Source organism: Megalobrama amblycephala, linkage group LG16, assembly GCF_018812025.1.
Source record: "Megalobrama amblycephala isolate DHTTF-2021 linkage group LG16, ASM1881202v1, whole genome shotgun sequence".
Taxonomy (NCBI): Eukaryota; Metazoa; Chordata; class Actinopteri; order Cypriniformes; family Xenocyprididae; genus Megalobrama; species Megalobrama amblycephala.
Window position 1 is genome coordinate 32939694 of NC_063059.1, and position 26095 is coordinate 32965788.

The 26095-nt window shown below is 39.8% G+C and overlaps 1 protein-coding gene across 4 annotated transcripts in view; it reads left to right on the plus strand.

Annotated features, from left to right (window-relative positions):
- LOC125248557 (Down syndrome cell adhesion molecule-like protein 1 homolog) overlaps positions 1-26095 on the plus strand; it is a 142574-nt gene that overhangs the window by 83076 nt on the left and 33403 nt on the right. For all 4 annotated transcript variants that reach the window (XM_048160504.1, XM_048160505.1, XM_048160506.1 and 1 more), the window contains exons 4-11: positions 6721-6867; positions 7221-7499; positions 10416-10691; positions 11286-11582; positions 17601-17873; positions 22353-22634; positions 22831-22950; positions 23050-23226. In XM_048160504.1, coding sequence (XP_048016461.1) covers positions 6721-6867; positions 7221-7499; positions 10416-10691; positions 11286-11582; positions 17601-17873; positions 22353-22634; positions 22831-22950; positions 23050-23226 — 1851 coding nt within the window. The remainder of the gene's footprint in view (positions 1-6720; positions 6868-7220; positions 7500-10415; positions 10692-11285; positions 11583-17600; positions 17874-22352; positions 22635-22830; positions 22951-23049; positions 23227-26095) is intronic.

The following is a 26095-nucleotide window of genomic DNA, read 5'->3' on the forward strand; positions in this document are numbered from 1 at the left end:
TCAATTTGTGGCGACGTCCATAAAACTGTAAAGTCTTAACACAGATGACATGACAAGAGACCAATCTAATCTTTATTAACCAAGTGCAGCTTTTATACCTAATCTGAAAGTGGAGCATTTGAATCGGGTGCAGACCTCAAAACTGATGAGAGTAGCTCTGGTGGAAGACAGTGCCTAGATCTAAAACCTTGACACACAACTTGTTTCTCTCTCTATAAGTCTTGATGACATAATAGACAACTAGTTGTTCAGTCCAGTTCCTCCAAACAGCAGGGGTGCCCCCAAAAAACAGTTGTGGGTCCTGAAAATTTACAGATGTGAGTTTGGTTATAGAATACGGTTGTCACTCCTGAACTATGTGTGAACACAACTGTATTAAGGACTCAAATTCAAGACTGACAACCGTATTCTGCTGCTGTGTGAACATGGCCATAGAGATCACCCACACAGATGTAATTGAGGTTCTCAAGAAGACTGAGCTGGAATGTTGGAGTATGGAGAGGAGGAGAACAGCGGGAGCCAGTGCAACTACAGAACACAGGCTGAAGTTGGACAAGAGTGGGTGGGAAGGAAAGAGTGACAGCAGGGAAGTGGAGAGAAGAAGCAGATGCAGGGAAAGGCACAATAAATGTGTGGTGCATTGGTTGAAGAAATCTGCTTCCCTATCTAAATGTACCTGCAAGTTCAAGAGAGCACACTATATGTGAATATAGACAGAGCTAAAGGGCATTAGGCATGACATGCAGTGGAGCATCTGCAACCCCTTCAGTCATGACTATATTCACAATGTAGCACACCTCTAGTGCCTTATTGCATAACTAAAAGGATCCCCTCTCAACATAAATAAAATAAGGGCACATCTGAAAATTCTTTAAGTGCTGCCCTTCCACCAGTAGTTCCTGACATGTAAACTAAAGTTAATAGTTGGCCTCTAACTCTGTGTCTACACCAGGCGCAACTCGAGACTGCCTACACTCAAACAAATCCATTTGTACTGTTGTCAGACGTAAACATGGTGTAAGGATGCTGTTAAGCAGGTGGTTCGCATTACGTGAAAGTGACGTGACGTGTAGCCAAGTATATATGGTGTCCCATACTCAGAATTTGCATTCTTCATTTCACCCATCCAAGTGCACATGCACAGCAGTGAGTATTGAACACACACGCTGCGAACACCCACCCGGAGCAGTGTGCTACGGCGCCCGGGGCTGCGATTGGGGGGTTAGGTGCCTTGCTCAAAGGCACCTCAGTTGTGGGTAATGTGGGTGGAGAGAACGCAGTTCATTCACTCCCCCCACCTACATTTCCTGCCGGTACTGAGACTCGAAACCGCAACTTTCGAGGTTAGAGTTGCGACACTCTAACCATTAGACCACAACTGCCCCAATGATGAGGTCCCAATGATGATGTTTGACCAATCAACATCAAAGTTCAAAACTGTCCATTGAGCTTGACATTTTTCCTGAAGAATCACATTACATACATCCAGCATAAGGGTCCATCAGGTGTAAACAGGGTGCTTTGTTGTAAGACAAGGCCAGGCAAGCAGGAACTGGAGTTTTCTCTGGATACACCATATTGTTTCAAGGAAGATTTGGTTGAGGCGCGCTTACAAAATCAGCAGTGTAGTGTGTGTTTGAGCGTGACTGTTTCTGTGGAACAGAATAGAATTGTTTTCGCTTCATCTCTCCTTCTCCGTCCCGTCACCAACTGTCTTCCTTCACTTGGTGACATTGTTTTTATCTTTGATCCCCTTTAGCTCTTGATTTTTGTCATCTCTCCTTCGGTAACAATATTCTGCATCGAAATGACGTTGAGTTCCACCCGCAGCCAATCAGAGCCCTGGCTGGCCTGTCTCTCCGTGTGCCAGGCTCTCCGTGCATGCCCTGGTAGCCCGTTTGTGGCTTAACGAACAAACGAGCGTTAGCATCCCCTCCATTTACACCCCTCCTTGCCAGCCTTCCCATCATCCCTCCCTCCATCTCTCGCTCCGTTTTTGCACATGCCACCGCAGCGCCCCCTAACCCACGTCACGTGAGCGCAGGGGCCCTAGCAACAGCGAGCGAGAGAGAAAGAGAGAGAGAGGGAAAAGTGGAGCGAGATAGGGAAAGAGGGAAAGAGGGAGGGGGAAGAGACGCAGAGCATTAATAAGTAATGGGCCGAACAGTTTGAAACCCGGTCCTCGTTAGCATTGCAGCGGCGCCATCATTTGCATGGGAGCTCCTAGAGCAAATTCAACAACAGCTTCAGCCCACACCCCTCTTTTTTTTTTCTCTCTCCATCTTCATGTTGTCTATCGTTCTCTCATCATGCATTCTCCTTCTGTCTCTCTCTTTTTATTTGTGATTTTTCGGTATTTCTTTCCTGTCATCTCGTGCGCGTCTTCTTCCTCTTTTCCCTTCTGTTGTCGTTCTGTCGTTCTCCGCCCCTACCTCAGAGTCCCCTGGCATTCATGCGTTGCAATTTTCTTTTTGTTGTTGTTCTATTTTCCACACTATTGTGTATTTTACATTACTATTCATATCCTCTCTTACTCTGTTTCTTTTTACCTTGAAAATTATTGCAGGAAAATGGCGACTTTACTTCCGGTAGAGTTTTATTTTTAGACCAGATATTTCTCAGCGGCCCTGTGCAGAGAGAGCGAGAGAGTTTGCCTGCCCTCCTGACATCGAGTAACAAAAAAATACACATTCTCGAACATATATACAAACCTCTTTCCTCTTTCTGTGTGTGTGTGTGAGTGTGTTTCTCTGGCCTTTGGGAGTCTGTGTAGAGTGAGATGTAACTGGAAGTTTGCCATGCTCCACACATAAATCCAATTCCACATGTTTTTTTCTTCTCTTGGTCTGACATGATGCCCCAGGCTGCCCACGCTACACACTCCAGCACTACCACAGAGCCGTGTATGTGTGTGGTACACTCAAGCCCTTGTTTTAGACAGACCTTACATGCCCCCCTCTAATCCTTCATGCACACACACACACCTCAAGGCGAAGGAAGACTAGACAAGAATTGATCTGCACTCCCAAACAGAACTGATCGCAAGGAGATGTGGGACTAATATGTGCATAGCTCTGTCTGTCTCTCTTTTAATCCATCAATCTCCATTTTTTAATCTGTACACCCAACGGCTCACTTCTTGTGTGAAGACAAATGTCTTATGGATAGTCACACACACACACAGGTGCATGCATTTACTTTAAAGCATAAATCAATACTCAAATAAAGGACTCCACTTATTTTAAGTAGCAGATGTTGAAACCATGGCTTAGTGGTTAGTGCAGCTGTGGTGCTAATATGGGAAATGTGGGTTTGAATATGGCTTGCAACGTTTCCCTATTCCATTCCTTCTCCTCCTTAGCCAAAAATAAGATAAAATAAAACCAGAAGCAGACAAATTAGGTATAGAGATATGGAGAAAATGAGTGGATGAAAATAAAAATCGAGGGAGTATGGACTGATTTCACCATTATGTCATATAAAAACTTGATGACACAAAACTGAAATTCAAGTTGCTGTTTTCTGAAAAAAAAAAAAGGATTTTGATCTGAAATCTCATTTTAAAATGATTGAGATGTAACAAAAAAAACTTTGTTGGAAGCTAAATTTTCAGCAAATATCGACTATTCCTACCTGACCTCACGAGGAAACTATTTTACAGGGTGGTGATTTCATACGATGTAATTTGAATGAAAAACATAAAATTTTTAGAAAAAATTACGTGTAAAGTTTCACCCCTAAACCTAACCCTCAGTGGGACATAAGTAGATCATACAAAAACGTACAAAAGAGAATGTACAAATTCAAATACAAATTTATTAGCTACCAATTTTCCAAAATGATAATAACTTTGATAGTTGCCATGAAACTGTGTTGACTGATCATCACACATATCTATTGTTAAAGTTTAACTTCTGAAGATGTGAAATATAGCACATCATATGATTTTTATTTATTTATTTTTTTATTTTTTTTGTATAGAAAAGAGCAGTTTGTATAGAAAAGAGCAGTGTGAATATTACTCAAAATATCTCCTTCAGAAGAAACTGGTTTGCACAACATAAATAAATAATGACAGAATTTTAATTTGTGGGTGAAATATCTGTTTAATATTTCACTTCATTTGTGCAACAAATTATACAGCTAAGGGTGAAAAAAATGAAGGCGAAGTGAAAAAGAAAAAGTGCAAGAAAGAGAGACCTTGTATCCCTGGTTGCTGATATTTAATTTACCAGTCTTCACAATGAGAAAGATCCAAGCGACTGCGATTAAACCAAAATTACTCACTGACTACCTCTCTTTCTCTCGCTCTCTCTCCCTCCCTGGTCTCTCGCTCCGGGTGAAATGTTGTGACAGCGTTGCGCTGATGTTGTAGGGGGTTAAAGTCACCAAGTGCATATTATCCTGTAAGGCTTAATATGCAGGTTGAAGCGCGAGGGCCGACTCTTAAATTACAGTTTGCTGGGCCTAGCACTCAGCGTGACAACAATACCTACACAGACACTGTGTTACGTCTATACACACACTTATACACACGTATGCTCGTGCTTAGCTGTCATACGAATATTCATTCAGCAATACATTTTTGTGACGCAAATAATCACACATCCATACACACACACCCAATTCTGTGCACACATACTTCATTTCATTGTCTTATCACATGGCCATGACATTCACACAGACGCATGCTGAATTTATCTTTGTTTCCAGCCATTGTCTTTGTTTGTCTGTAGCTACTATCTGCATGTGTGTGTGTGTGTGAGTGAGCTGCTTGTTATAGTGATGGAGTGTGTGTGTGGGCTGCCGAGTCAAGCCTGTCCTCTCCGCTTTCATAAATCTGCGTTGGATGAAGCTCTCGAGCCATAAAACGCATCGATCGCCATCCTTCACACACACGCATGCTCTTCCCACTGGGTAATCCTGCTTTCTGTAGGAACGTTGTGTCTTGTTGAGTGATTTTTGAATGTACAAGTTTGTCCTAATGTAAATGGATAAGCAAGACACATGGCAAATAGTCAACTAATGATACCACATCTAATGTAAACACATCTTCATGTTTTTAATGAGTCACAGTGTGGATATGACTCCAGATGTTGACCTATAGCTGAAGGTTTGGTCCTAAAGTGTGTTTATGTCTGTGTTTGTGTCAGGCTTGTGTTTTGTGAGTTTTTACATTTCCAGTCCAGTTAGTTTTCTCATAACGGTGCGGTTGGCCCAATCCACATGCCTTGCCTGCCTGGAGAAACTAGGACACACACAGGGACTGACTGACTGTTCTCACACACTGACATACTTTGCTGTTGTTATTGTGACCAGTGATGTGCAGTTTAGCAGAACACAGACAAACTATTTTACACACACACATTTTATTGCTCTGAGGTTGCTCTTTCATAGCTCAGGAGACTTCTCCATTGTTTCAATTAAGTATTAACTTTATCCTGTTTACATCTGTTATTAAGATGCGTTTTCGCCAATTGGATCACAAGTGGACGACACTAAATACAGGTGTAAACTGGGTTTAAAACTTTTTGAGGTTGTCCACTTTCAACCACTTCCAGGGGTAATTGAAAACGCCTTCGACCGGATTGCTTTCATAGTGTAGACACTCATGTGGTCAAATGCGTTCGAACTGCCACAAAAAGACTGCCTACTCTCCACCTACTGACCTAATGCGTAAACATTATGGGAAGTGCACTAGCCAGACAAGATTTTAAACTTTGTCGACTGAAGACCCAAGTTTGGTTTGAAGACGAAAAACGTGCCAAGCACAATGTTCTCTCACCATTCCTGGTCTCCATGCATGTTCATATGCAAATTGTCCATTAGATCGAAAGATCTGAAAAACCCATACATTTACCCACCCATAGACCATCCCCTTGAAGAAATCAGGGCAGAAGTGGTTGAAAGTGGGCAAAAGAGATGGATTAAAACACCAGATGTAAACGGGAATGTGTCTCCCTCATATACTTGTGATCCGATCGACCAAAACACATCTTAATAACAGGTATAAACAGGGCCATAGAGGTTTTTGATGATGTTACCCCTTCAATGTTCTCAAGATCCTTCAAGATCTCAATGTTCACATTAAAAAACTCTGCCTATGAAAACACACATGACCACAATCAACACATACATCAAACATCTTATTTGTCTTTTTGTGTCAGGAATATTCACAGCTAAAATGTACTGAATTGAATAAGAAGGACTGAAAAGGAGGATAAACATTTATCACCACCTTCTGGTTTCTGCGCGAGTGCTGCAATGTAAAATACGGCCTTCGTGGATGTATAGATAAATCAGAGTGGAGTCAGGCCTCACTGATGTGAAATGAACGTGACAGTAATATACTGTTACAATAACATACACATCAAATATTAAAACACTCTCTCTTTCTTAGTCTGTAATGGATTACTTGTTATATCTTTCAAAAATTATTTAATATCTATACATGTGTTAGTTTTTGTATGTGGTAACTGGAGACTGGTGGTCTCAGTGAGTAAGATTTCCTACCAATTATAACATTTGGATTTTTGTTAGTCTAAAGATGGTTATTCTATCTGTGAATGACTGAATTGATTTCCTGTGGTTTAAGATTTGCATATGAAGTTGGAACTGAATGTACTTTAGAGAATCATAAAGGCTTCAGTGTTTTTTATTCTTTTGTGGGTCAATCAAATTCATGTGCACATGTTTATATCACCTCTTCTCTGTCTTCAGGTAACAGGTTTTTCCTGACATCATATGGGGCCCTCTACATATCTGACGTTCAGAAAGAGGATGCCCTGTCCACCTACCGCTGCATCACCAAGCACAAATACAGCGGAGAAACCAGGCAGAGCAATGGAGCTCGTCTCTCTGTGCTGGGTGAGTATAAGCATTTGTGTGGGTTTGTTGGGCAACTGACATCTTTGTCATTTTTGTCAATCATAGTGCACTAACCAAATTTTCATAATTTTTTTTTTTTTTTTTTTCAAATTTATGTCATTGATATTTAAAGGGATTATATTCTACATTTTAATTATATTTTTCCCTCAAGGCCACTTATGATTTAAGTCAAAGGTTCTTGAAAAAAAAAAAAAAACATGAGCATTTTCTACCTTTACTTAGACCATTAGAATTAATAAAGCAGTTTTGTTACTGTACCTTTAAGATTTATGTATGTAAATGACCTGATTTGTTATAATTCGATATTGTTTGGTCTTACTCTCTTTCCATAGACCCCACTGAATCCCCGCCTTCTGTGATGGACAGTTTCCAGTCAGGAGAGGTACAAGTGGGGCGCAGCATAGAGTTGCCCTGCATCGCCTCCGGTTACCCAAACCCCACCATCCGCTGGCTGAAGGATGGGAGGCCGCTTCCCGCTGACTCCCGCTGGACGCGGCGACTGACCGGCCTCACAATCAGCGATCTCCGCCTGGAAGACTCTGGAAACTACATCTGTGAAGTCACCAACAGCTTTGGCTCCAAAGAGGTCACAGGACACCTTAATGTCATCGGTAAGGAGAAAAAGGAAATAAAGAGCAAACGGGAAAGAGGGGAGGTACAAAAAGGACTAGTGTTAGGACAGGAGTAAATTACATAAAACATCACCATTACACATTTGGTAAGGGAAAAATGCAAGCTTTTCAAAAGTTATAAGCTATTTTCACCCTTTAACTTGTATGGTATGTTCTCCGGAACCACATTCCTGAACTTGGATTTTAGGGTTAGTGCATAGGGAAAGGGCCGTGGTTGGAGCTTCAACATTATTCTTATGACCATTCTTACTGGACAACAGAATGTCCAGTAACATGTATACTTGGCAAAATCTTATAATCCTTTTCACTTACCATAGTTTCAACAAGCAGGACATTCTTGTTGGTCCTCGAATAACATTCCTATTAAACAGTCATACTTACACATAAGGATGTAGCTGTGGTTAGGCTTCAACACATTTTTTTTCAACCTATAGTAAGAGTAGGGTTAGAACTGTTTGTTTGACTGGAATGTTCTGGAACATGCAACTGGAATGTAGCCACCTACTCTATTCCCCAAAGCAGAAACCAAAACTCTTTGGCAGGTGTCTTCATCCTTGTTTCTAGAGATCGACCTTCCTATAGAAGGATTAGTTCTGGCCTTGCTTTCAATTAACCTGCCTGTGATTTTCAACTGAATCCAAAGAACTTGATTTGCTGGCTCAGGTGTGTTGGAGTTGGAGCTCCAGGAACAGGGATGACGGGACTTGCCCCAGGGTTTTGGCTGCCCTATAGAAGTACCCACCATTGAAGTAGAAGGATTAACCCAATCATGAAAAAACCAGGGCCAGTGGATCTGGGTCACCTGTTGGGGGTCAGGTTATGGAGTGATTTGTTTGTCCATCTCTTACAAAATCCTGAAATATCCACAACCTTTCATTCGAAGGAGAGGGTCCAGGTCAAGTAGGTTCAACACCATGCCATTGGACCAATCTAGTGCCCCATATCTCCTGTGCAATTGTGTCATAGGGAGAAAGAGATATCGAACGGAGTATACCAGAGAGTAAGCAAGAAGCACATTTGTGTTTAAGTGATTTTGGCACACTGATAGGCCTCTGCCACCTTCTCTGTGACTTACAGAGAAAGTAATATGAGAGGATTGGAAGACTGTTGTGGCCTTTCCAGTCTGACCCCTGTTCTACCAGAAATGTGTGTATGTGTTCGAACAGGCATGGGGAGGGATCTCAGACCAGTGGGAAGGTATTGGCTGGAGTCTTAATGTGAAAGGAAGAGGGGAATAAAGGAATGGGAGGTGGGATGGACATTTGGACGTTTAGCCGGTGGGCACATCACATCAGTGTGCTCACACAGATTCTGACAGGACAGGAGGAGAGGAGGGCGCACACACACACACCATCATGCACCACAGAGGCCTCCAGCACATAGCACCAGCTGCCTTATTGTTCACTGACATTTATCTATCTATCTATCTATCTATCTATCTATCTATCTATCTATCTATCTATCTATCTATCTATCTATCTATCTATCTAATCTGTCTGTCTGTCTGTCTGTCACAAAAAAGGACCGATAAGGCACAACATAATTTGAACTTTTAGGCCGTGTGTCCATATTTATCCAAGGCTAGAATATTTTTCCAATTGTTTTCAATGGGAGTGGCGCTTTTTTAAAACATCAAGAGCGTACCGAGGCACTGAGCATCTATTTCATGCTGAGCGCTCAGCGTTTTTACCGGTCGCCGGGAGTAGAAGATTGTTCAACTTTGGGTAAAACGCAGCACTCATCACTGTCACTTTGTACCCAGCCGTCCAATCACAGCGGAGGAGGGGCAGGACAAATACAACACTGACCAACCAACACATTCTGCTTGTACAATGTCAACAACAAGCATAATAACAGAACAAAATACATTAAAGGTCCCGTTTTTCGTGTTTTTTTGAAGCTTTGATTGTGTTTATAGTGTGCAATATAACATGTGTTCATGTTTCGCGTGTAAAAAAACACAGTATTTTTCACATAATTTACTTATCTGTATTCCGCTGTTTCCACTGTCATAAAAACGGGCTGATGACTTCCTTGTTCTATGAAGTCCCTCCTTCAGAAATATGTAACGAGTTCTGATTGTGCCAGCGGTTCCTGTGTTGTGATTCGACAGCAGCTTAGCGAACCTTGCCCGGAAAGGTCACGCCTCTTACCATAACGTGGAGATGCACGCGCTCAGTGTTATTGTAAACATGTCTTTAATTTTACCCTATCAATTTGAGCCGGAATCAGACCCGGTGATTGGACTGCGGGATGAAAATAACAGCGTTTCGACGACATGGCGACAAACACACTCTACAAACGCAACTCTTGTGTATTCCTGTGGGAGGAGGTTAGTCAAAAAACTGTTTTAGTGACGTCATTAAAGAAGGAAGTAGAGGGATGTAAGTCCAAACTGGCCGTTCGATGTAGGCGACTTCTGTTAAATAAAATATCTCGCTTGGCATTGAACTTTGAGCTTTAAAATTTTACAGATTTTATTTATACTCTAACAACAACATTACACACTAACTAAAGTTTGAAACATGGGATCACGAAGAACGGGACCTTTAAAACAAGAGCTAGAGCAAATACTTTACATGGTATTGATGTTTTATATATAGCAACAGTACAGAAATAAACACGTGAAATCTGTGAAATGAGATATTCCGTATCATAGTAAGCAAAGTGTCTCAACTGAAAAAAAACACTGAAGCGTTCTCAAGCGCTCACAGCTAGGCATTTTCAGCAGAACGCCTAGCATTTCAGCTGGCTAAAATCGCTTTGGTGGACACATGGGCTTACACTAAAATAACACACATATATATATATATATATATATATATATATATTTGTTCAGAATTTTACCCTCAGACTCAAACAACTCTCTCTCTCTGTCTTACTTTTTCTCCACAGAGCCTCTGAGAGTCACATTATCCCCCAAGAACCTGAAAACAGGCATCAGCAGCACAGTGATTCTGTCCTGTGCTGTTCAGGGCTCGCCCCACTTCACCGTCTCCTGGTTCCGCAACACAGAACCCATTGTGCCTGACCAGCACTTCTCCATCCAGGGAGCCCACAACGAGACACTCTTCATCACGGCAGCCCAGAAAAGACACTCAGGGGCATATCAGTGCTTTGCCACCCGCAAGGGTCAGACCGCACAGGACTTCTCCATCATACTGCTTGAGGGTGAGTGGATAATGGGATAGCGCTGAAGGTTGTGGTTCAGATTCTGACTCTGCAGTGGTTAAATTTATTTTTTGACAAGTTCCAAAATTAGATTACTATTATTTTTAAGCAAGTTACACCGTGTCCTACACAGGCACGACACAACAAGTTTCCAGTAACATGTACTTTTTCTGTCTGTAATGAACATAAAATACAGCATAACAGTCAATCAGAATATATTTGGTTTTTAATTTACAGAAACAGAAAGGAACCAGGCAATTTAGGGCTAGTAGTAAAAAAAAAAAAATTAGCTTAAATTATCCCTAGGGTTTGTAAAACTCTGGATTAAGTAAACTTGTATTTTTCAATTTAAATTTATTGAATTATTTGTTTATTTGAATTTATTGTTAATATTCAAAAATTCAGTTTAAATAAATTTTTTCAGTCATATCTGATTAGGACATGGATTTATAGTTCAATTCAGCATTAGTAAAATTTAGTATTAGTAAAATGTACTGCTTTTGATACTGTTCGTATAAAATAAACATTTCAGCAGTGTGCCTTTCAAAGATTATGAAGTGTTCTATCTGTATTCCTCTCTCTTTTTCCTGTCAGACGGCACCCCACGGATCGTCTCGTCTTTCAGTGAGCGCGTTGTAGCCCCTGGCGAGCCCTTCTCTCTCATGTGTGCGGCCAAAGGCGCCCCTCCCCCCACCATCACCTGGACGCTGGACGACGAGCCGGTAGCGCGGGACTCGGCGCACCGGGCCAGCCAGTACACGCTCTCCGACGGCTCCACTGTCTCGCACGTCAATGTCACCAACCCCCAGATCCGCGATGGGGGCGTGTACCGCTGCGCCGCACGCAACTCGGCCGGTAGCGCCGAGTACCAAGCGCGCATAAACGTAAGAGGTGCCTGTCTACTTTTCAATCTCAGACGTTTAGGGTTATAACCCGCCACCTCCCCGACCCCTGACCTCCTCCACCTCATCTCAAGTCCAGATGTCATCACTTCTGATCAACTCAAGTGTCATTGTGTGTGTGTGTGTGCGTGGGTGGGGCGGGTGGGTGTATGTGTGTGGGTGGAGCGTCTTATGTTGTTTGTTCATCGCAGCACTGTCACCTGTGCGTTTTCTCATCTTGAACAGCATTCGTTCTACTGTCAGATCATCCGTTTGTGTTCTCTGTATCTTTCCACTTCTCCTGTTTGTCTCTCCATCTGCTGAGTCTTTGTTCCTCTCTTTCACACATACACGGTGTCTCTGTTTCAATGTCGCCGGCTGGCTGGCACACGTGTGGTGTCCTGGCTGTTCTGGGACAGAGTGGAGAGCTGGCAGCAGGGAGACGCCATCACGCCAAAGAGAAAAGAGACACGTCAGCTAAGATACCAGACTGAGAGAAGAGATGAGTTGAAATGGTAGAGAAGGGTAGAAAGTACTTCAATTAGAAAAGAGAAGAGAGGACAGAAGTGGAGAAAAGAGGAGACCAAAACTTAGAGAAGATATGAGTAGGATAGATGAGAAGGAGAGAAAAGAGATGAAACTAGAACTAGCTAGAGAAGGAGATGAAAAAATCTCCTAGGATAGGAGAGAAGTGGAGCAAAGATAAGAGAAGAGGAGAGAAATGGAGAGGAGAGAAACAACTCAAAGGGAAGGGAAAGGAGAAAAATTAGAAGGTATTAGAGAAGCAGAGCAGAAGCCAGATGAGAGAACGTAAGTGGAGAAGGAGAGGAGTGTAGAGAAGCGAGCAGACAAGAGTGGAGATAATATAAATGAAGTAGTGACAGATCCTTTTTCTTTCTATTCTTTTTTTTAACATATTATGACATATTAGGATTTCAATAGACCTTAGTCAGGGTAGCACCATACTTAATTTTTGACAGGATTGAAAACGAGGCTGTGAGGGATAGAATACAGTGCGTTCAATGGATTGTACTGTTGTTTAGCAACAATCTGATTGTTCAGCTGAAGAAACAAAACTTTCAGTAGACAAAAACTTCATAAAACAATTTTAAAAGTTGTGAATTCTGAAAATTCATGATCTGCGACTCTTATACAGTGCATGCCATTTTAAAGACTATACGTCTATCACTTACATCCTCATTTTTATCTGCATTGAATTCAATATGGCGTCTAACCTGACAAAGATCTATAAGTGGTGAATTTTGATTATATCTATATGTATGGTGGCCAAGAGAGCTCAACACGCTGCAACTGAAAAACAACACATGTAAATAGAAAAAACACCAGCAAATTAAGAAAACGTCTTCATCAGTTTGACAACATGTGTGCTGCAAATACTCACAATGCAACCAAATACAGAAACGCGCTGCAAATACTCACAAAGCAACCAAATACAGAAACGCGCTGCAAATACTCACAACGCACCCAAATACAGAAACACGTTGTAAATACTCACAATGCAACCAAATTCAGAAACGCGCTGCAAATACTCACAACGTACCCAAATACAGAAACACGTTGTAAATACTCACAATGCAACCAAATACAGAAACGCGCTGCAAATACTCACAATGCAACCAAATACAGAAACACGTTGCAAATACTCACAATGCACCTAAATACAGAAACGCGCTGCAAATACTCACAACGCACCCAAATACAGAAACACGTTGTAAATACTCACAATGCAACCAAATACAGAAACGCACTGCAAATACTCACAAAGCAACCAAATACAGAAACACGTTGCAAATACTCACAACGCACCCAAATACAGAAACACGTTGTAAATACTCACAATGCAACCAAATACAGAAACGCGCTGCAAATACTCACAAAGCAACCAAATACAGAAACGCACTGCAAATACTCACAATGCAACCAAATACAGAAACGCGCTGCAAATACTCACAATGCACCCAAATACAGAAACGCGCTGCAAATACTCACAACGCAACCAAATACAGAAACACGTTGCAAATACTCACAATGCAATCAAATACAGAAATGTGCTGCAAATACTCACAATGCAACCAAATGTACAAACGCACTGCAAATACTCACAATGCAACCAAATACAGAAACGCACTGCAAATACTCACAATGCAACCAACTACAGAAACGCACTGCAAATACTCACAATGCACCCTGAAAATACTCATAATGCAACCAAATGTAGAAACGTGCTGCAAATACTCACAATGTACCGAAATACAGAAACGCACTGCAAAAGTTCACAACGCAACCAAATACAGTAACATGCTGCAAATACTCACAATGCAACCAAATACAGAAATGTGCTATAGATACTCGCAGTACATCCAAATACAGAAACGCACTGCAAATACTCACAATGCAACCAAATACAGAAACGCACTGCAAATACACACAAGGCACATATGATGAGGATGTTAAAATAAACAAAAAGCTCACATGTGTTGTCAAGATGATGTAGAGGTTTTCTTAATTTGCTGGTGTTTTTTCTTCGGTTGCAACGCGTTTTCTTCGGTTGAATTCAATATGGTGTCTAATGAGTAAGTAATGAGTACTGATTATATCACAGACAAAGTGGAATACAAAATTCTGCTCATGGTTACCTAGTTAATTTGCGACAAAAATATTTTAATATCTTTTACCTGATACTTTTTCGTACATTTGGAAGAGAGAAACAAGAGGCCTCAGCTCTGAAATAAATATCTTTTTAAAGATCTGATGCCACTTACCTGACAATTCTAGTAATAATTTCATCCTCAGTAGTGCTTGTTTTATCAATCCAGTACCTTGTAAACAAAGACTTTGTTTCCAGTCGGACAGATAAAACCCAGTGCGTCATTTCTCTCGGAAGTTGCGTTAAGCCAGCCAATCAGATTAGGTTTGCCAGATCGAGACAGTTTTGTGCATAATATGCATCAGACGGTTGGTGAACGGTCTGTGGGCGTGCCGTCTGAGTGAGATTGAGTCGTGTTGACAGGCCTGTTGAATTCAGCCTCTCTTCCTCTCTCTCTCTCTCTGAAATGTTCAGTTATGACATATCTGTCTGCTTTAAGGAGACATGCCAGAACAATCATCGCAGTGAGAATGAGACCCCGTGCCAGGGAGCCACAGTTAGTGCACACACACACACTGAATGATCCCAATGCTCATGGACACACTCATATAGTCTTAAAACACTACTGCCTGACTAATATACTCTGACCGCAGTGCGCTCATAAAAACTAACAGCATTGACTTTACCACACACTCTTATCCATCTCACGCGCACACATTTATTTTTGAAATGATAGTTTCGCAACACAATATTTAACAAACACAGACACCCGTGAGCAATCAAGCCCATTCTTCCTGTGAACAGTACAATAGAGTTGCTCAGTTACTGTCTGGATCCTTATCTAAGTTCATACATTCATATATTATGTTTGAGAACAAAAGAAAAATAGAGAAATAGAAAGACAGCCAGAGAATAACTGTGAAGAAGAGAGAAGAGGGATACTGTGCGACAGTCTTCTTGAATAATACATCAGGGTTGACTTGTCAGAGCGGTGACTTCAAAGCACAACGCACGCTGAGCTGAGAGAAAGGGAAAGAGAGCAACAGAAGAAGAGAGAGAGATACGAGGATGAGGAGTGGGCTGTTAGAGAGGATGAGAATATTTGTGTGCATAAAATCTCCATATGCCCCATCGACGATTTATAAACCGATCCGCCCTCCATTTTGAGGGAAACAAAATGTCCTTCTACGTCTTCTCGTGCTTTTGGTTCCTCTATTTTTACACCTAAGCCACCTTGTCTCTATTCTTTCTGCATCTTCAGGCATTGGCCATTCAAATCTTCACAGTGTTTCACCATCCATTCGTTCGTATACCCCTCCATCCTCGTGTGTGATCTGAGAGCAGAGTCCTGAAGAAAGTCAGCCTTGACTTTTTCCCAAAACAAACACAAATCGGTCATTATTAACCTTTTCAATTTCGGCAATGACTGGTCTTGCTAGCAAGAACCAGAAGCTGTTAGCATATGCTAATCACATGAAAGGGCATTCGCACTGACAGTGTTTAGCAAGTTTCATGATAGTTGGTGATTTGAGGTGAATAGAGACAAAAATTTTCAACAAATTTGAGCAAACTTTATGCAAATGCACAGTGACTGCTAGATAGTGGAGCTCACATTATTCTCTTCATGAAACTGAAGTCAAAGCAGGAATGTGTACTAGCTATCAACAGCCTGCTAAAAAAATAGCATAAACAAGCCTAAGGTGTTTTTCGGCTGTTGAAGATGGCCTCCTAGCCTGGCTAACCTGGTGTTCAGCTGATTTAACAAGCTGAAAAGCAGAACCAGCAGCTGTTAGCATATGCTAATCACGTGAAAGGGCATTCGTACTGACAGTTTTGCAGCGACAGAGCAAGTTTCAGCAATAGTTGGTGATTTGAGGTGACTAGAGACAAAGATTTTCAACAAATCTGAGCAAACTTTATGCAAATGCACAGTGACTACTAGATAGTGGAGCTCACATTATTCTCTTCATGAAACTGAAGTCAAAGCAGGAATGTGTACTAGCAATCAACAGCCTACTAAAAAAAAATAGCATAAACATGCCTAAGGTGTTTTTTTTGCCAGTTGTAAAATGACTGGCTAACCTGGTATTTAGCTTGCCGGGAAAATCCAGCCTCACCACTGTACCAGCGGATGAGTCTGGTCGCCATTGAATCAATTTGATTTCTAGGGCGGAGCAAATCCGAGCAAACAGGAAGTGGAGTAAACCAATCAGAGAAGGGTGGATATGACGGTAGCAAAGCGACAAGAGAGTCAACAGCGAAAAGTAAATAATTAATGTGTTTTTGGTCATTTAAAACTGAATTCACGGCTGAATAGAACAAACTCTCGGGTCTCCCGTGCGCAATCTTTGTTGATATTGAAGGGACTTTCTCTGCACTAGAGTGACGCTGTTTGCGTCACTGAAATAAACGAATCTGATTGCACGGTACGGTTTGGAGTTGACTCGAATCGCGACGGAGGGCGAACTGACCAGACTGATATATCTTGTAGAAGATATATCAGTCTGGCCTTGCCAGGCAAGTGTTTAGCTGGTTTAGCAAGCTGAAAAAAACCATCAAAACAGACCAGCCTGACCAGTTTGAATACAATCTAACAGCTTAGGCTAATTTAAGTTGTAAAAAAATCTCATTAAGTCAGTACAAACTCCAACGCTTAAATCTATGTCAGTGTGAATGCCGCCTCAAAATTCAGACTACTGACCAGTTCCAATGAAAAGCATCAAAACATTATAGAATTACTTTTCAAATGCCATTCAGTAGCTATTTTGCATTTAGCTTATCAAACTTAACTGATTTAGCTGTTAGCAGGCCAACATGGCACAATTAAATAATAAAATAATTCTAAGGCCTCTGCTCTCGCAGTCCTCAATCCTTTAAATGTGTATTTTGGGATGTTGCTATGAAATGTGATGTTGTATTTTCACTCTGACCACACAAACACTTTAGGTTAGTATTTTATTGTTAAGATTACGCCGCACATAACATTACTGTTAAATCCATTAACTTGGCATAGGCTATTAATGTAGCTACAGATACACACCTCATTCAGTTGCTAAATTTATAAAGGCATGGTTTGTGTCTACGATATGTGCCAAGCTCTGATCAAGGATATGGTACAAGCCACATTGAAACTAGATGCACACACCATCTACACCACAATCTGTGCTATGAAGACCAAGGGCATTCTAACCCCCTCCTCCCCCTCCACCACTCGCTCTTCTCCTTTCTTCCTCCCACATTTCTCCCTTCTTTACCCAAAATATCCATGCAAAACCTGGTCTTCCATCTCCCACTCTCTCTCGAATCCTTTTCTTTTACCCTTTTCTATCCGCCACATTCTCCCTCTTTTTTTTGTCTCTCTTTTGTCTCTTTCTCTCTCTCTCTCTCTCTTCCTTGCTCTTGCTTTTTTCTCTCTTGCAGGTCCTCCCAGTATCCGGGCCATGCGGAACATCACAGCCGTGGCCGGTCGCAACACTTTCATTAACTGTCGTGTGATTGGTTACCCCTATTACTCCATCAAGTGGTATAAAGACGGGGTGCCGTTGCCAGACAACCATCGTCAGGTGGTGTACGAGAACGGGACTCTGAAGTTGAGCGATGTGCAGAAGGGCATGGATGAGGGGGCGTATCAGTGCAGTGTGCTCATCCAACCCCAGCTCTCCATCAGCCAGACTGTCTACGTCACAGTCAAAGGTTTGTGCTTACTACCAATTATTTTGTGGATGTTCATGGCCACTTAAAATAAGTTAGAAGCTTTTTAGATGAACCCAAAAAAGTCAGAAGGGCACTCTACGGGTTTTTACGTTAAAAAAAAATGAACATCAAGATTGTAAGCAAAAAACTGCTCATAAATCTTTTATATCTTTGTTTATTTAAGATTTAGTGCAAACTCCTTCATACCAGTGTGAAGTTTCTACAATGATCCACATAATTTTTTTTTATCATCATAGACAAACAAAAATCCTCCATTATGTACAGTAAATAGTTTCTTTGTGGGAAATTGTGATGTTTTAAATATATAGGCTATACAGTACAGTCCAAAAGTTTGGAACCACTAAGATTTTTAATGTTTTTAAAAGAAGTTTCGTCTGCTCACCAAGGCTACATTTATTTAATTAAAAATACAGTAAAAAACAGTAATATTGTGAAATATTATTACAATTTGTTTTCTATTTGAATATATTTCACAAAGTAATTTATTCCTGTGATGCAAAGCTGAATTTTCAGCATCATTACTCCAGTCTTCAGTGTCACATGATCCTTCAGAAATCATTCTAATATGCTGATCTGCTGCTCAAGAAACATTTAATGTGTACAATTGTACAAAATATTTGTGTACAATATTTTTTTTTCAGGATTATTTGATGAATAGAAAGTTCAAAAGAACAGTGTTTATCTGAAATCTAATCTTTTGTAACATTATAAATGTCTTTACTGCCACTTTTTATTGATTTAATGCATCCTTGCTGAATAAAAGTATTCATTTCTTTAATTTCTTTTCAAAAAAATAAAAATAAAAATTCTTACTGACCCCAAACTTTTGAACGGTAGTGTATAATGCTACAGAAGCTTTGTATTTCAGATAAATGCTGTTCTTTTGAACTTTCTATTCATCAAGGAATCCTGGAAAAAAAAGTACACAACTGTTTTCAACATTGAAAATAATCATAAATGTTTATTGAGCAGCAAATCAGCATATTAGAATGATTTCTGAAGGATCATGTGACACTGAAGACTGGAGTAACGATGCTGAAAATTCAGCTTTGCATCACAGGAATAAATTACTTTGTCAAATATATTTAAATAGTACACAGTTATTTTAAATTGTAATAATATTTCACAATATTACTGTTTTTTACTGTATTTTTAATTAAATAAATGTAGCCTTGGTGAGCAGACGAAACTTCTTTTAAAAACATTAAAAATCTTAGTGGTTCCAAACTTTTGGACTGTACTGTATGTAACTTTGTGTTGATTAGTCATTTTGGATTTTGTATAAAATCCTTCACACCTATTTATATATAATCATCATCATCAAATATTATCAAATAGGTCTTTTTTATTGTATTTTTGTTGTTGTTGTTATTATATTGGGAATCTTAACTTTGGATATAATTTCCAAAAGGCACAAGCATTGTAAGACCAAACAGATTAATTTTCTAAAACACTAAGCCACTAAAGGCTAATATGGCTATTTATGGAAGCAAAACCACCATCTAGAGCACATTTTTTATGTACACATTTTTTTTTTTTTTTACATAAATACCATAAAAATTATAGCACTTTGCAATAAACCTTTTAGCAGAACATTTAAAGATCCCTTCCAACCTTTTACACAACTAAGAAGATGATGGAAGAAAATAGCCTTTTTTCAGCCAACCAGGACTTTACAGACACTTTACTTAAATACCTAGTACTGTATATGTTTTTTTTTTTTTTTTTTTTTTTTTTTGTCATTTTGAAATGATGCCCCAAGCTGGATTGGTATCAGGACCGATTAAGCACTTTTTTAACTGACCTGTATCCGTATCCGCTTTTATAGATATATACTTATATATATTAGGGATGCACCGATGTATCGGCCGATTTTTGCTCAATTTACAACCATCAGCATATCGGCTGTAGCAAACCGATGGTTTATTCATTAACTGTGTGAATGCACTGAGCTGTATAATGTCTGTTGCGTAATCCTAGTGCTGCTGTTTGCTCTTTAATGCTAATCAAATAACAAAAGATCACACACTATTCTTGACTAAAAATCTTTTGTAACTTTCATAAGTGTAGCGGACCCCATCAGAATGATGACCAAAACTTTACTAATGATTTATTACATTTTTTGCGTCCGTTTTCATTCCAATAAAATCACCACAAAAGCTAAACATTACAGAGCACAAGAAGTGCGTGTTAAACTTTCTCTCTCTCAATTGCATTATCATCAACATATAGCGAATTACTCAAAACACTTATTACAACTAACAGTAAATAAATAAATACATACAGACCTTAAACTGACAAACTTTAAATCTGCAGAATATCCGTAGAAGAGAAAACCCGTCAAAATAATAGTCCCGCATTTGTAAAGAAGATCTAATACATATTTAAACTTACAAAAAATATTAAAATGTATACAGCAACAAATTAGAAGATTAATCACAATAAAGTCTGTTACAATAAAGAATGATTAATATGTATATAATTTATACAGTGAAGAATATGCAGTGTTATTTTACATTTGTTTACTTCTGTACCTGAAAACTATTAAACCTACCTAAAAATCACTGTTTATTTCATATGTATCTTTGTTCTGTTGACTTTATGTAGGCCTGCTGAATGTTAATGGACACAATCCATTTTCATTAAAAATTATTTGATGATGCAGCCATAAACCTGCTAGTATATTTTAATGCAGGTGTTTTTGAACTGTGCTTATTTAAAACATGATCAAAATATGATCTATTTTGATGACAAAATTTCAAATAAGAGAGGAAGTGACAAATATTGGTATTGGTATCGGCCAATAATTGTTAAAATCGGTATCGGTATCTGCCCCAAAAAAATCATATCGGTGCATCCTTAATATATATATATATATATATATATTGAGAGAGAGAGTATCTTATTAGAATTATACAATTACTTATTGTAGTAATTGTTATATTGGATATTATAGGGATAGATGCTCCTATTTGAGTCCCAAGTATCGGATCGGGTATCAGCAAATACTCAGTATTCAATGAGTGGATTCAGATGGGTGGAACAATAAACTTGATTGGGACATCCTTAAATTTATTTTATGATGGATTCATGTCAGTTAGTCAGACTGGATTTAGCTCCATACCAAATGTGAAACATCGATTTTTTTTTCGAGCTATCCAAACTTTTTTTTTTTTAAAGATTTGCAAAAATTTGGCATCAGACATGGTGTCAATAGCCTTTGTGTGAAATTGCATGTGGTTGCTGCTAATACAGTGTATTTATGCATTGTTGAGACGCATTAGATTTAGTTTGAATGTGACTAAACAATGTGTTCACACTAAGTCAGAAATATTGTGTTGTATTCATGCATTTTCATTCGGTTTTATTTACTTCCATTTTGTAGGTCCTTTTTTAATTGTTCATATGCTGAACGATTCATTCAGGTGTCAACAGAGAATGAAACAAAAAATTGGTGTAAATCGTTTTAGTGTGAAACTTTATTTGTCATTTAGTAACATTGGATTTGGTGTGAAGAGGCTGCCCTGAGAGAATTTTTTGGACTTGAGCCTAGTCAGCAGGGTATCTTGATTTTTTTTTGGAGGATTTCCAAAAAGGAGAAAAAAAACACTCCATTTGAGGTTTGGCATTGCTTGATAACATACTTCTTCAATGAAAGGATGCCCACTGTACAGTACTTCATCTTTTAAATTTCTTTTGAAAGTGTAGTGGTTTATTGTGGCCGAATGAGTGTGTTTTGGTAAATGGAGTGTGTTTTGCATTAGAATGAGTGTATATTTAAGCTGTAGGCGGGTGGTGAAGGTTGGGTTGGTCTTTCCCATCCGTTGGCACAAAGACCCTGAAAGAAAGCACACCACTAATAGCCTCTGATTAACAGGATTACAGGCCTTCTGCAGCATTACAACCATTCATCAATTACCCAGTGTACTTAGCATGTGTATATGTGTGGGGGTGTTATTTTCAGTATGTTAAATCTAAATAAAAGGGAGGTCACTCTGATGTTGGGTTTTGAATCTTCACTTCACCGTGTGTGTCCATACAAGGGGCTACAGCTCCTGGTACAAAGACAGCGAGGTCTAGTGTGTGCATTTGCGTGAATGCGTGTGTGTGTGTTTGTACCGGTACAACCGAACACTGACTCCAGTGTGAAGTCAGTATAGTGTGCTGCTTGTCTTGTCATGTCTCTGATTTAATTAGCTGAATTTTAACGAGCCCCAGATTAAATCCCCCAGATGTCTCCGATGGAGCCCCCCACCTCTGTTTCCATGGCAATGCCATTATTCCCCATGCCAATTGGGCTCTAATTAGAGCAGCTATTATGGGCTGGAGGGGTGGGATGTGTGTGAGCGTGTATGTGTGTGTGCATTTTTGGGAGGGTGATGGGGTCAGTATTACATTGCAGACTACGAAGGGTTCGAATTTTGATACTGAAGATCTCTCGCTCTCTTTCTCCATCAGTTCCTCCCCTCATCCAGCCCTTTGACTTCCCTCCCACCTCCATTGGTAAACTGATGTACATAGCGTGCGTGGTGTCCTCCGGAGACATGCCAATCCGGATCACCTGGAGGAAAGACGGGCAGGAGATTGTGTCGGGAACGTCGGGAGTCACCATCGAAACCAAGGAGTTCATGAGCTCCCTTCAGATCTCCGAAGTTTCGCTCAAGCACAACGGAAACTATACCTGTATTGCAAGCAACAACGCAGCAACTGTCAGTTCAGAGAGACAACTCATTGTGACAGGTGAGTTATAGAGGAATGTAGTAGGATAAGATGCTAAGTGTGATTTCACCAATTAGGACATTTTTCGGGACCAGGATTAATGGGTTAGGATTGGTGTTAAGGACAATGTTTGTTTGACAGAAGAACATATCCTGTTTGACAATACAACTCTATTGGTATCTCCTTTCCTAATATATATATATATTCTTCATTGTAGTTCCCCCTGGTTTTCGGGTTCAGCCTAATAACCAGGATGGGATCTATGGCAAGTCAGAGGTTCTCAACTGCTCTGTGGAAGGGTACCCTCCTCCCAAAGTTGTCTGGAAGCATGCCAAAGGTAACAACTTTTGTCAATGCATGTCCAAAACATAAATTTCAAGTTTTCATGAGCTGATGATGAGCCACAACCAAAACTGTCTTCATCTTGATTCTGAAGGTATAGGGAACCCCCAGCAGTACCACCCAGTTCCACTGACGGGTCGCATCCAGATCCTGTCCAACGGTTCTTTGCTGATCCGCCACGTTCTAGAGGAAGATCGGGGATACTACCTGTGCCAGGCCAGCAACGGAGTGGGGTCCGACATCAGCAAGAGCATGATGCTCACCGTTAAAAGTGCGTCTGACCACTCATCTACATCTTTACACATAATGACATCAGCTCTGTTCCAAACCTAGTGAGCTACCTCAATGTCTGCAAAGGCATCCGTCTTCTAAAGATGCATCTTAACCATCATGGAACCTCACATGTTATGGTTTTGAAACACTTCATTGGTAGCAACTCTTTTAATGGTCACTTATGCAAACAGCAATCCTCACATGAGGCATGTGACATGCCTATTTTGAGTTTATTGCAATAGAGCGCAACAGTGACCAGCCACATTTTCAGTAGCCTTGGTATTAGAAGTAATCTTCCCATTTATTTTCTCCATAGGAGTTTTTCAGTGGAGTTCTAAGCCATGAACCAAAGCAAACCAACCAGTTTAGAAATAAATCACAACATTGCAACACTGATTCAATGTGGACAAATGAACTAGTTTAAATTAACAAAAGACAAAAGTGCAAGGATGTGTACTTAAAGGGATAGTTCCTACAAAAATGAAAATTTTGTCATTATTTACTCACAAAAGAAGGTATTTTAAAGATTGTTGGAAACCAAACAGGTGAAGGGACCCCATTGACTTCCATAGTATGGGGAAAAATATGATGGAAGTCAATGGGGTCCCATCACCTGTTTGGTTACTAACATTCTTGAAAATTTCTTCTTTTGTGTTCAACAGAAGAAAGAAACTCATACAAGTTTGGGACAACTTGAGGGTGAGTAAATGATGACAAAATGTTAATTTTTGGGTGAACTACCCCTTTAAATAACGTTGAGGATAACTACTCATCCCATTGTGAATGTCTTAATCGAACCAAAACAATAGTATGATTTAAAGGTGCCATCGAATTGAAAATTGAATTTACCTGGGCATAGTTGAATAACAAGAATTCAGTACATGGAAAAGACATACAGTGAGTCTCAAACTCCATTGTTTCCTCCTTCTTATATAAATCTCATATGTTTAAAAGACCTCAGAAGAACAGGCGAATCTCAACATAACACCGACTGTTACGTAACAGTCGGATCATTAATATGTACGCCCCCAATATTTGCATATGCCAGCCCATGTTCCCAACATTATGAAAGGCATTAGACAAGGGCAGCCAGTAACGTCTGGATCTGCACAGGTGAATCAACAGTCTAGGTAATCAAGCAAGAACAATAGCGAAAAATGGCAGATGGAGCGATAATAACTGACATGATCCATGATATCATGATATTTTTAGTGATATTTGTGAATTGTCTTTATAAATGTTTTGTTAGCATGTTGCTAATGTACTGTTAAATGTGGTTAAAGTTACCATCGTTTCTTACTGTATTCACGGAGACAAGAGAGCCGTCGCTATTTTCATTTTTAAACACTTGCAGTCTGTATAATTCATAAACACAACTTCATTCTTTATAAATCTCTCCAACAGTGTGTAATGTTAGCTTTAGCCACAGAGCACTATCAAACTCATTCAGAATCAAATGTAAACATCCAAATAAACACTGTACTTACGCGATTAGACATGCTGCATGACGAACACTTTGTAAAGATCCATTTTGAGGGTTATATTAGCTGTGTGAACTTTGTTTATGCAATGATAGAGTCGAGAGCTTGGGAGGGGGCGGAGAGCACGAGCAATTAAAGGGGCAGCAGCCCTGAATCGGCGCATTTCTAATTATGCCTCAAAATAGGCAGTTAATAAAATTATTTAAAAAAATCTATGTGGTATTTTGAGCTGAAACTTCTTGTAAAAAAAACGTTCGATGGCACCTTTAAAAATTCTGGAAAGTAGAAAGAAAGTGCAACGAATGGTAAAACTATTTGTGCTAAAAAAGTAGTGTGTTTATGATTATGATAATTAATATAACATGATAAAAATTACCAGTTTGCAATATCAAGCAGCATAACGGACTGTTTTTGTACAGCTAAAATAACTGGAAAAGACTGACACAGGAAGCCTTGCACTTTCAAGGTACATATGGCCCTTCCCACTTTTACATTAAAAATATAGAGTTTAATGTTGGCATGTTGCTAAGCTCAAGCCTCGCTACTCTGTAAAGTTTAAAAAATATATAACACACAAATATTGAAAGAAATTCGAGAGCTTAAATTGTTTCGTTGGAATTAGCGATACTTTTCCTTGATTAGCATTTTCCTTGATTCCATTCAACATCTTGAATTAAAATTCTGAGATAACTTCACTTGTGAAGATACATACAGTACTGCTTTTGATTCTGGCCAAAACAAGTTTTCTTAGAAGACAACATCATTTTGCTGCCTAATTTTTGCCTGATATGTAGCTCATTAGGTTTCAGGACATAGCTGTAGAATCCTTTACTAGAATCTTTGAATATCAGAAAATTTTCTACAAGTTAAATCTCTTATTAAACCATGGCATAAAAATAAAGCCATATTTTGGGTTCCCGTCACAGTAGATTTGAGGAATTTTGAATGTGATTTGACCTGCAGTATTTGGGGTTGTTTGTCATGGTGTGTGTTTGAGGTCTTTGTTTAAGAACGGCCCTCAGATGGGCTTTCACGTCTCAGACTGATGCCTGCGGGAAGGGTTCGGGATGCTTGAGTGGATACACTCACACACAACACACCACCTCTACACACACACACAGACATGCACATACACCTGCACCTGTCACACTTTGTCACTCAAACTAATGACCCAGGTTATGATATATCAGTCACACTGAGGCAAGAAATACAAGAAGCCTTTGACTTTTTTTATATAGTAGCTAAAATCGCCATAAGTTACTGTGTGTGTGTGTGTGTGTGTTTAAAGTAGCAAAACAAGTGTACCTAGCTCATTTAGATTAATAGAACATTACAATGGAATCCGTAAGGCCATCTCATGACTGATCGTTAGATCGGACACACGAT